Source organism: Megascapheus bottae, chromosome 1 (genome assembly GCF_031878675.1).
Source record: "Megascapheus bottae isolate mThoBot1 chromosome 1, mThoBot2.hap1, whole genome shotgun sequence".
Classification (NCBI taxonomy): domain Eukaryota; kingdom Metazoa; phylum Chordata; class Mammalia; order Rodentia; family Geomyidae; genus Megascapheus; species Megascapheus bottae.
In genome coordinates this window covers 42,368,778-42,381,711 of record NC_143509.1, presented here as the reverse complement: position 1 = coordinate 42,381,711, position 12,934 = coordinate 42,368,778, and the positions used below count along the sequence as shown (strand labels likewise).

Below are 12,934 nucleotides of genomic sequence, written 5' to 3'. Positions count from 1 at the left end.
TGAGCTGAGAAATAAAACAACCGTGGACTAAAATAAGTGGCTTTGAATTGAAGACAGGCTGAGTCTTGCTGCAACCTTGGACAAATATTTATTATTCATGTATTTCTTTTTTATTATTATTATAATTTTTATTTTAATGTATAGAGGGGTTACAGTCATATTCGCCAGATAGAAGTTGCATTAATTCTCACACATTGATATCACTTCTTATGTTTTTGCCCCCATTTCCCTCCCCCTGTCCCTCCTATCTCAAATAAACAAGTAAACATCTATATAATATACCCGGTAACAAAGTGGGATACTGTAACAATATGAGATTAACCAAAGGGCAACACAAGAGAAGAGATAAAAACATAATACATAAGAATAAGTCACTCTTATTCACGTATTTCTCACCAGGAAAAATAACACTTACTGGTCCCAGTATCTCTTTCTTGTTCCTATACAAACACAAGAAGGAAATACCAAGATGATGGATTTTAATGATGAAAACACTGTAGCAATAACTTTTCATATGCAAATAAATAAAGAAATCTCCAAACTGGGGGTAAGTCAATTGTCTTCCTAAAAGATAATTGACTTGGAAGTGGTACTGTGGCTTAACATGGCAGAGCATTAGCCTTGAGCTGTAAAGCTCAGGGACAGCACTCAGGCACAAATTTCAAGCTCCATGGCCAACAACAACAAAAAAGATAATTGACTTACAAAGCAGTAATAATATGTTGCTCTAATTCATGAACTTAACGTTCATGACAGTAATAGAACAGAAGGTAGTCGGGAAGAAATTGAAGTTCAGTGTCGTGTTCTTTTATATAGGTCTCATATGTACAGTGGTAAATTATTACTTGAAAGTACATTGCAATACGTTAAAATGTATACTACAAATATTAGATCCTGAAATAACACGAGACAATTGTAAATAATATGCCAAAAAGTGAGATGAAATAGGAAATTGGTAAAGAGGAAAATTTTAAGCCAATAATTTATAATAAAAGTAAAAAATAGGGGCTGGGAGTTTGGCCTAGTGGTTAAAGTGCTTGCCTAGCATGCACGAAGACCTGGGTTCAATTCCTTGGTACCACATATATAGAAAAAGCCAGAAGTGGTGCTGAGGCTCAAGTGGTAGCCTTAAGAAAGTCCAAGGACAGTGCTCAGGCCCTGAGCTCAAGCCCAGGACTGGCAAAAAAAAAAAAAAAAAAGTGAAAAATAGGGGCCGGAAGTTTGGCCTAGTGGTAGAGTGCTTGCCTAACATACACGAAGACCCGTATTTGATTCCTCAGTACCACATACATAGAAAACAAAGCCAGAAGTGGTGCTGAGGCTCAAGTGGTAGAGCTCTAGCCTTGAGAAAGTCCAAGGACAGTGCTCAGGCCCTGAGCTCAAGCCCAGGACTGGCAAAAAAAAAAAAAAAAGAAAGAAAGAAAGAAAAAGAAAAAAAAAATAAAACATAATCACCATTTGGTAAATATAAACATAATCAGCTCAATAATCATATGGTCTAAATGCCTCACTAAAAAGAAAATGAAGTCAGGTGTGGTGGCTCATGCCTGTAATCCTAGCTACTCAGGAGGCTGAGATCTGAGGATCGCAGTTCAAAGCCAGTCCAGGCACTAAAGAACATGAGACTCATCTCCAATTAATCACTAAAAAAGGGGAAGTGGGGCTGTGGCTCAAGGGGCAGGGTGGTAGCCTTGAGTTGAAGAGCTCAGAGACAACTCCCAGTCCCAGAGGTAGAATGGTAGCTTTGAGCTGAAGAGCTCAGAGACAGTGCCCAGGCCCAGAGTTCAAGTCCCATGACACACCCCCCCCATCCCACACACACACAGAAAAAAAAGAAAAGAAAATGATTGCTAATTGTATATGTAAGGGGGAAAAGGGAGAGAATGGGAGAGAGACAGAGGGAGAGAAACAGAGAGACAGAGTCAGAGACAGGGACAGAGACAGAGTGGCAGAGGACATGCTAATCCTAATCAAAAGAAAGCTAGAAGGACTATGTCAAAATAAAGGGAGTCTTAGTCAGGCATGATGATACATGCCTGTAATTCCTCATGTTTGAAAGGCAGAAATAGGGAGGATTTCAGTTTCAGGCCAACTTGAACAAAAAGACTCCATCTAAATCAACAAAGAGCCAGGAGTGGTGGTGCATGTTTGTAATCCTAGATACATGAGAGACATAGGTAGAAATATCAAAGCCCGTTTGAGGCTAGTCCTGGACAAAAAAACCCATGGGATCATAACTAAAATAAATGAAGTCCAAAAGGGTGTGGCTGTGGCTCAAGTGGTAGACAACTGTCCCTGAATTCAAACCTCAATATTGCCAAAAAGAAGGAGGAAAAGGGGGTGGGGGAGGAGGAAGGGAAGAAAGAAGAGGAGGAGGAAGGGGAGGAGAAGGAAGAGAAATAGAAAAAATTGTCAAAACAATGAATATGACTAAAATCATTTATTTCAAAAGTGGTCAGTCAAGAAGACATATAATTTTTTAAATAAGGCATTTAAGTGCTAAATATTTACATATGAATAACACATCAGAATACACAAAGCAAAACAGAACTACAAAAATAGTCAAATCCCTTATTATAGTTAAATATTTCAGTGTTTCTCTTTAAGAATTGGTTAAAAGAACAAGAAGAAAAAAATCAGTAAGAATACAGGATTAATTTCACCTAATTAATATTGATAGGCCATTGAATCCAACAACAAAATACACCTATTCTTTGAAAATGTGTGCAGACTATTTAACAAGACAGTAATTGTTCTGAGCTGAATTGTGTGTCTCCAACCAGGGTTCACAGGCAAAAGCTTTAACTTCAAGTGCCTCCAAATGTGATTAGATTTGGAGACAGGATCTGTAAGAGGAAGGATGAGGTCCAGTAAGAAGAAAAGGGTGGGACCCAGGCAACATAGAGGGAGAACCATGAGAAGATAAAGGAGCAGCCCACCAACTATCTGCCAAGGAAAGAAGCCTGGAGGAACCAGTCTTGCAGACATTTACACCTCAGATAATTGGTCTGAGTTGGAAGAAAGGAAACTTCTGTTGTGCAAACTACCCAGCCTGGGCACTTTATTGTGAGAGCGCCAGCAAGCTAATATATCCATAGGCTTGGTTTCAATAAATTTATTACTTCATTGTATTCTACTTTAGCTTTAGAGTAATGGGTTTCAACTCCACATGTCAGGCTACAATGCATCTTGCTTACCTTGTTCCCCCATCCACGTTTCAATACTTTGAGAAGGTTTAGATCAGTTAACTGTTTCCAACCACCAAATTAAAAGACCTCTCTGGAAAATTCCAATTTACTTAAAAATGAAATAACATTATTTGAAATAAATGTGAGTAAAGGATATCAAACGGCAAATTAAGAAGTACAAATGAAAGATATTGAACTCTGTGGGACTCAGGTAAAGTAGTAAAGGGGAGCTGATAGCAGGAAATATGTTTATTAGAAAAAAAGAATACCAGCTAATGGCTTAAACTTTTATGTCCAATAACTATTGAAAGAGCAAAGAAAATACAAGTAGACAAGAGGAAAAAATTTTAAATAAAATGGAAATCAATGAAACAGAAACACAAGGACAATAAAGAAATTCAGAAGCCAAATTTTTGTTCTTTGGGAACATGAATAAAAATGGATAAACATCAAGCCAGAATGATCAGGGAAAGAGGGGGCGGGGGAAGACAAATTGGCCAGCACCAGTGGATCATGCCTATAATTGCAGCTACACCTGAGGCTGAAATCTGAGAAGCTCAGTTCAAAGCCATCCCTTGCAGGAAAAATCCATGAGAGTTATCTCTAATTAACCACACACACACACACACACACACACACACACACACACACGATGACAAATTATTAATAGTAATAAAAGAAACGGCATCACTAATCCAAGATTAATAAGGCAATATGGTAAAAAGCTTTGTGCAAGTAAGTTCAACAATTGGATGGAAGACAAAAACTTCTTTAGAATAATAAACCACTCTAAGATTGTCCAATAATAGATACATATTTGCCTGCTGCTCTAGTTCCTAAGGCAGAACTCCTCCAATCCTTGCAGACAGGGTGTAAAGAGAATCTTTTGTTCTGTCATCTGGTCTTCAACCCCAGCTCCTAACATCAGCAGCTTTGAATTGATATGAGTCTCTTATAAGAAGAGAACAGTTTTCAGAATTTGAAATATGCTTTCCATAGGTCTCTAGAACTCACAATTGCTCTGCTGGCTGCGCCTGGTATGGTAGCCTGTTCAATTCTGGAACACCCAGCTGTGACATTTCTCCTTTAGCCAAAGGTAGAAGCCCTGAAAAGCAGTCTCCAGACTGAGCTTCTAAATCAAACACCTGCTCAGGAGATGGGTTCTCTAGTAACAACTGGACAACGGGTGAGCCATCTCCCCTCAGAGCTTGTCCCTAGACAAGCATCAGATGGACACCTACTTTTTAAAAATCGTATTTTATTGTCAGGGTAACATATAGAGGGGTTACAGTTACATTCGTCAGGTCGTGGGTACATTACTTCTCAAATATTGATACCCCACTCATGTTTTTCTCCCTGGACACCTACTTTCATGTACAACTTCCTGGGCAATGCTGGGTTGAGATAAAAACAACTTTCAGACTCTCCAGCTGCTGTTTCATTGTTTTTGTGCTGGTACTGAAGTTTGAACTCGGGACACAGAAGCTATCTTGTAGCAACTTTTTTCTTTGGCTTAAGTCTGGCACTTTACCATTAAACCACAGTTTAAAAAGTGGCCCCAAAAGACACTTCTGGCTTTTTGATGGTTAGTTGGAGATACCAGTTTCACAAACTTTCCTCTCCAGGTCTAGCTTTGAACCTCAGTCCTCAGATCTCAACCTCTTAAGACGCTAGGATTACAAGCATCAACCACCAGTGCTTGAATCCAACTGCTCAATGTTAAGATTCCTGCTCAACCTCCTGACTAAGGGACTTTTCTCGCAGTTGACAAAGGTTGCTGGGCTTACAAACATGTGACCACGCTGTTAGAGAACAAGGAGAGCCAGGTTAGGAGAGAAAGTGCTTTAAGGGACTCCCCATTTCTAGTAGAGAAATGATCCCCAAGTACTTCGCCTTGCGTGGCCCCACCCAGATCTCCGCCCCTCAGGAACAGGACAGGCAGAGGTACAAAGAACCCCTTGTGGTTTTCTTCCCTGCAAACCCAGCTCACCCATGGGCGGGCCTTTCGGCTACTTGTCATAATCTTAAGTGACTTCAGTTTCTCAGCCACAAGTGGATCTGAAGCCAGGAACTGGGTCGTCCCCGGGTGTTCTGGAGACCTGCCCTGGAATTAACTCCCAGTTCATAACTCTCAGCTGTGCCCAGCCAAGCACAAGAGCAGTGGAGGCTGCCTCAGCACAGAAGGTCTCCCCGGCGTGCCAGTCATGTCTCCGCAGCTCCCTGTCTTGACCATCATCTTCCTGTCCCTGGCTGGTGAGTGATACACACCACTCTGTGGTGACCCTGCAGCGACTCTACTCCGTTTAAATCTCAACATATTCTGGTGATGGTCCCCAGTCTGTAGAGGTGACGTCTGCTATTATGATGTTTAATTCCAAAGCATCTCCAACCTGGTACCTTAGTCAGGTGGATCACACCTGTTTTCTTAAGGGTTTTTACATCTTATGTATTTGTTTTGGTTAGTTAGGCAGAGTAGGTGTGAACTCCACAAGGCTTGTCACTTGTCACTCGCCAAAAGTTGTTAAAAGCACCTGATTCAGGCTATATTTGTAGAAGTCACTTTGATTTAGGAGATGGAAAACTGAGTCAGGGTTCAGACACAGGGCTCTTGCTTTGTTATCTGGGTAAGATACGCCTTATCTTATTTTCCCTGTTTTTCTTAAGCACAAGTGCTCTTTGGGTCTGATATAAACAGTGAACTGTGAATATGTACCAGATGTGTTCTGACCACTTGCACCACTCCAGAAAGATACAAATCAGGGCATCAAAGTGAGGGGGGGGCAGGAAAGAGAGAGAGAGAGAGAGAGAGAGAGAGAGAGAGAGAGAGAGAGAGAGAGAGAGAGAGAGAGAGAGAGAGAGAGAAAGAGAGAAGCAAAAAATATTATCTCTGTGGCTCATATCTGTAATCCTAGCTATTCAGGAGGCTGGGATCTGAGGATCAAGTTTGGGAGCCAGCTCGGGTAGTCAAACAAGGGAGACTCTTATTTCCAATCAACTACCAAAAAGCCAGAAATAAAGCTGTAGTTCAAGTGGTCAAGTGCTGGTTTTGAGTAAAGAACCTAAGGGACAGGGCTCAGTCACTGAGTTCAAGCAGTGAACAAATGAATGAATGAATGAATAAACAAATAAATAAAACTTGCTCATAGTTTTATAGGTGATAAGTGGCAAGCTGGGCTGTGAACCTGCCTGTTCTCATGGCAGCTTTCCTGTCTATAACTTGTGTGGTCTCATGAGAACACTCAGCAGTAGCTTTATGCCCATCATGCTGACGCAGGGCCCAAAGCCTAGGGAGGCTGAGAGGCTTCCTGTGGCCCTCCAGTTAGTAGTGGCAGCCCTCACAGTGGTGTCTAAGAAGCTGAGTGTTTTGCCTCAGATGTGTACTTCTCTCTACATGATCACAGGATCATGCAGTGTCAGGAGACACTTGTGGAATCTGAGATGAACAAGAGCTTTGAGACATTTTGCTGGGAGAGACATAACTCCTAGGTAAACATCAGGAGTAAACTTTATCCAAACCCAGTGCTTCCCTGGTCTCAAATTCTTAACCCCCCCCCCACAAATGAAAGAGTTTAAATTTGAAAAGTTTAGGATCAGCTACATAAAATCAACAAGTCCCAAATGACAGTGAATTAACCAGGACACTCCTGATACTCCTTCATGTGAAAGGCAATGCAGAAGACTACAGAGCTATGCTAGAGGAGGGGGTCTTCAGTGAGAGCTGAGAGTAGGTAGCTCTGAGGATCTCAGTTCAGATCCAGCTTGGGTAGGAAAGTCCATAAAATCATGAGATTCTTTTTTCTTTTTTCCTTTCTTTCTTTCTTTTATCCTTTCTTTCTTTCTTTTTTTCTTTCTTTCTTTCTTTCTTTCTTTCTTTCTTTCTTTCTTTTTCTTTTTCATCATGGAGCTTGAACAAGATGCTGTCCCTGAGCATTTTTGCTCAAGGCTACTGCTCTACCACTTGAGCCACAGTGCTGCTTCTGGCTTTTTGATGTTTAATTGGAGATAAAATTCACATGAACTTTCCAGCCCTGTCTTTGATTACTCAGCCTCCTGAGTAATGTAAGCTACCAGCTCCTTCTCCATGAGACAGTTATCTCAAATTAACCAGCAAAAAGCTAGTAGCAGAGGTGTGACTCAAGTGGTAGAGTTCTAGCTTTGAACAAAAAAGCTAAGTGAGAGTGGGAGAACCTAGTTCAAGCCCCAATATAAATACACACACACACACACAGTGTCTGAACTTATACTTTCAATGCCTCATTGTTCTGGTTATCTTCTAGTTGCCAGTTGGTTCAAGAAGAGAAAACAAAAACACAGTAGGGAAGTGGGCCTTGCAGCTGATGGAGGGCCTTTCGGCATTCCTTCCTAGATAGCCTTTGACCTCCTACCATACACTCCTACCCAGTTAGATAGGACTGTGGATGAAGGGGTCTTAATTCCAGGTAACAAGTGCTCAATAAAACACACGCCTCTATTACTAAGGAAGAAGGGGAGAATCGTTTTGGACCACTCAGCTTGTAGACTCTGCCACAGGGCCAAGTCCTTCCTGTTCTAGGGGATCTTTTGACTGTCTCTGCACACCTCTTCTGGGGCCTCCCTATAAGATGCTAGGTAAGCTGTTCAGGGAGTTAAAATTTTGGTCTCCCTTGCCTCGTGCCAATGGCTTAGACTTGTAATCTTAGCTACTAAAATCTGAGGATCTGGGACCTGAAGATCACAATTCAAAGCCAGCTGGGGCAGGAAAGTGTCACACTTAACCACCAAAAATTGGTTAATCTCCAATTAGCCACCAAGAAACTGAAAGTGGACCTGTGGCTTAAGTGGTACAGTTCAAAAGAGCAAAAAAGCATGGACAATGCACAGGCCCTAAATTCAAGTCCCAGGGCCAACACGCACACACGCACACACACACATACACACACACACACACACACAGGCAAAAAAAAAGTGACTTGTAAGGACTGCAGGTGACCTCCAAGACCTCCCAATCGATCTCCCATTCATCTGCTCCTTCTCTTTAAGTTTTCATCATGCTGACTCCATTTTTGTTGCTGTTCGTTTATGGGTTTTTTGTTTTTTTGTTTTTTTTTGGTTCAGGGTAATGTATAGAGGGGTATAGTTACATTTGTCAGGTAGTAGGTGCATTACTTCTCATACATTGATACCCCTTCTCATGTTTTGTCCCTGTTTCCCTCCCCCCACCCTGGTTTTGGTTTTAATTTTGTGCTGGCCATGGCCCTTCAACTCAGAGCCTAAGCACTGTCCCTTAGCTCTTTTATTCCAGGCTGGTGCTCTACCACTTGAGACACAACTCCATTCTAGATTTTTGGTGGATAACTGGAAGTAAAAGGCTTATTGATTTTCCTGTCCAGGGTGGCTTTGAACCTAGATCCTCAGATCTCAGCTTCCTGAGTAGCTAAAATTACAGTCAGGAGTCACCAGTGTACAGCTCTGACTCCTTCTTGTCTCTAAACATGCATGGCTTCTGAAACCCTGGGACATTTCACATACTCATCCTCCTGTAGGATGCCATCTACTCTCTTGTCTACCTGAAGAATTTGGTGCTGGATCCCCCCAATTGCACTCTGTCATGGCACCCTGTGGCTTTTTCTACAATAACTTTGTCACACAGAAGAATGTCTGGATCACAAGAATCTGATCACTCACAAAGACATACTCCCAATGCTGAGCATGGAAACAACCTCAGGAAGCAGGCAACCAGCTGTCTAAGGAAGATAGTGTCTGGGGAAAACTTAAGGGGAAACTTTCAGGGGAAAACTTAGGAGGTGAACCTGAGCCTTCGGTGGCTGCTGAATTTCCCTAGAACTAGGCAATGATTCATCTCTCTGTTACTTCTGCTAGTTGTAGGGGAAACAACGTCATCTCACATTTCTAGTTTGTACATTTAAAAGAGTTTGACCAATGGATTAAGGCCTGAAACACTTGTTTTCTGAACCTGGAGAGCCTGGACAGCAGATCATGGGATACAGATGAGGCTAGCCAGTGACTGCATAAACTGCCATGCTGTGTTGTTTAGAATAAAGGGAGAGTCAAAATGTTGAGCTGTGCTCTGCGCTCCTTCTACCTCCTGACCTCTCTGTGATAGTGACCTTGACTAAATCTCCCAGAGCCAGAGACTCTCACAGATCATAACTCTACCTACTTTTTTGACTCTTTTTTTAAACCAGTTCTGGGGCTTGAACTCAGGACCTTGGCACTGTCCTTGAGCTTTCTCAAGGCTAGCACTCTACTGCTTGAGCTACAGTGCCACTTCCAACTTTTTCCATGTATGTGGTACTATGGAATTAAACCCATGGCTTTGTGCATGCTAGGCAAGACTCCCAGTCCCCGACTCGATCTAATTTTGACAAAGGTTGGATATAAATATAGAAGTGCTTCGTAAAAACAGATTATTGTGTCGCAGATTCACTGAGTACCTCCCTGCCCTCCCCCCACTTTCTGGAACACATTAGAGTTTACAAAATACTTTTTTCTGACCTAATCACCAGTAAGCCATTTATTTATGCCACATACTCCTAAAGGAGAAGGGAAGTGGTTAGGGTGGGAGAGAAAAGGGGAATACTGAACTATGCAGTACAGTGTGTCAATCTGTAACAACTAAAAACTTGGCACTTTTGGTCCAACCACCTGCATGCTCAGCCTTCTACTCATTACTAGGTTAGATTTCAGTCACTATAACAAATATCTAAGATGATCAACTTATAAAGAGAAAAGGTTTGGGGCTAGGATACAGCTAAATACAAGAGTACTTAGCTAACATGCACTAGGCTCTATGTTCAGTCCCCAGCACTTCAAAACCAACAAAACAATGAAGTGAATAGAAGAGTTTACTTTGGCTTCTGGTTGCAGGGCCAGTTCATGGTTGACTGGCCCTGTTACTTTGGGCATTTGGTAAGGCAAAGCTATCATTATCATAGAATTGTATGATATAGCAAAACTACTCATCTAGGAGCTAGAAAGACAGACATAATGTCCTAGAGGGCACACATCGATGACCTATGAAGGTTCCATCACTGCCCAATAGCACATCCAAGCCTAGAACACATGGGTCTTTGGAGGATGCTACCCAACTTGTAGCAGTTACTCACCTTCCTCCTCCCAAAGACACACCTGTACACCAAATCAAAAGACCATGTCTACCAACCACCACCCCATGGAAATTTCCAACATGCCAACCTTGCTTTGCAGGAGATCCTGAGCCTTCTTAGAATGCTGTTTATTTGTAGAGAACATAATCTTCTTTCTTATCTATTTGAGTTCATTTCTCCCTACTGAAAGAGGAGCTTGAGGACAGCTATTTCTTTAAGTTTAGGAAAAACTACTCAGTTGAAATTTGCCTCGTTAGCATTAGTCATTCCCTGGGTAGAGGTGAGATATTTTAACAAAGATACAGTGATGACCCCTAGAACACAAGCAAGTAATTCTCAGTCTCCTGAGTTTCTCTGTAACAGTTATCACTTCTTTTCCCAAGAAATTTACAGAAACCACATCTGAGAGTGAATTCTCTTTCTCCATATGCATAACGTAAACTTATTTAGAATTATTGCTGAATTCTTGACCAAGGAATCATCACCTCAAGTTTAGCTCATATTAATTATGAAAAGCCAGACTCAAAGGAACTTAGGCCCAATGGTTTCCCTCATTTGTCATAATCAGTAGAAACCTTGGGCTCTCCTAGCAAAGATTTGCAATAGAGCAAAACCTTGATACATAAGGCCATATTGTATGAAGCTAAATGAAAGGACCTCTAGGGTATAGAAACAAAAGCCATATAATGAATGATTGTTGTCCTTAATGTACTATGTTATCTCTCATCTCTTTTGCTGTCCCTTGGTTATCTCATATTGTTACAGTATCCCACTTTGTTACCTGATATATCGGATATATTTGTATTTGGTTATTTGAAATTGGATAGGGAAGGGGGAAAACAAGATGAGGGGTGGTGGGGGAGGGAAATGGAGATCAAGACATGTGAAAGGGTATCAATGTGTGTGAATTAATGCACCTCCTATCTGGCAAATAGCATGTAACCCTTGTATTAATTACAATAAAAATATGAAAAAAACTTCAACAACAGTTGAACTCTGTCACAATCTTGAAGTGAAGAGCTTTTATTGACACTCTATAACCAGACATAAATATTCCATATGTAAAGATTTCATAAAGGCTTGTAAAGTAAACCTACAGACAAAATATATAACTTTTGAGATCATGTATTTATCTTGTCCAAATGAATATTTTAGCTATACCAAGTCTTAAATGATGATCTCACATAATTATTAATGTCATTAATAATTCTTTCTTTGGGTGTATACTGGTACTGAGGCTTGAACTCAGAGCCTTATTATCTTGCGTGGCTTTTTCCCTCGAGGCTGGCGCTCTACCACTTGAGCCACAGCTCCACTAGCTTTTTGCTAGTTAATTGGAGATAAGAGTCTCATAGACTTTTTTGCCCAGGCTAGCTTAAAACAATGATCTCCAAATCAGGCTTGAGTACAGGATTATAGCTGTGTGCCACCAGAGTCTGGTATAACAATTCTTTTTAGAAAGGAGATCTGAAACAATTCCAGTACATGCTTTGTATTTGTGTTTGCAGAAGTAACTTATAGGTCAGAATTTTTCTTCTGGAAAGTAATCATCATTTTTGTATGTGATCTTTTGAATGCCTCACCAATGGCCACCCTTCTAGTTCTCATCCCTCTGCCTGTGTGTTTTCTCACTGTTTGGTGCCAGGGACACACTCTACTCCACTCTTCCCTCAAATGCAGTGGCAGACTGATTTACATTTACAGGAACTCAAGTCTTAACAGCAGCAATGACAAGTGTAGTCATAAACCTTTACTCAGGTGGATGGGATTTTATACCCTGAGTTTCCTCAACCGAAAGATAACTAAAGATCGTTTGTCTCAGAGGGATTCTGAAAGGACCAGTTAAAGAATTAACCAGCCAGGTGTTGGTAGCTCACATCTGTAATCCTAACTACTCAGGAGGCTGGAATCTAAGGATTACAGTTCAAAGCCAGTCCATGAGACTTTTATATCTCCAATTAACCACCAGAAAACCAGAAGTGGCATTATAGTTCAAGTGGTAGAGCCCTAGTCTTGAGCTGAAGTGCTCAAGGACAGCACCTAGGCCCAGAATTCAAGCTCCACTACTGACAAAAAAAAAATCAACCAAACTTAACTTTGAGCTTTCTTGCAGTAACTGTCAAGTAACTTAGAGGTTTGTTATTTGTTAATATGGAGAAAATAAACACTTAGAAATTCATGGAACTACTGGGTGCAGTGGCTCACACTGAAATCCTAACTACTCAGGAGGCTGAGATCTGAGGATCAGGATTCAAAGCTAACCTGGACAGGAAAGTCTTACCTTCAAGTAACTACTCAAAAAGCTGAAAGTATGGGGCTGGGAGTTTGGCCTAGTGATAGAGTGCTTGCCTAGCATGCAGAATGATCTGGGTTCCATTCCTTGGTACCACAAACATAGAAAAAAGCCAGAAGTGGTGCTGTGGTCAAGTGGTAGAGCTCTAGCCTTGAGAAAGTCCAAGGACAGTGCTCAGGCCCTGAATTTAAACCCCTGTGATAAAATCTCTCTCTCTCTCTCTCTCTCTCTCTCTCTCTCTCTCTCTCACACACACACACACACACACACAGAGAAACTTATTGAACTGATAGAGAAAAGGAGATAGATGTTTATGGTTTGATAGGAGATGAGCCTTAGGATTTTAT

The 12,934-nt window shown here is 41.3% G+C and overlaps 1 protein-coding gene across 3 annotated transcripts in view; it reads left to right on the top strand.

Moving 5' to 3' along the window:
* Positions 1 to 5,251: 5,251 nt before the first annotated feature.
* Lamp3 (lysosome associated membrane protein 3) overlaps positions 5,252 to 12,934 on the top strand; it is a 34,431-nt gene continuing 26,748 nt past the window's right edge. For all 3 annotated transcript variants that reach the window (XM_090342713.1, XM_090342704.1, XM_090342696.1), the window contains exon 1: positions 5,252 to 5,441. In XM_090342713.1, the coding sequence (XP_090198839.1) occupies positions 5,393 to 5,441 (49 nt within the window). In that variant the 5' untranslated portion in view covers positions 5,252 to 5,392. The remainder of the gene's footprint in view (positions 5,442 to 12,934) is intronic.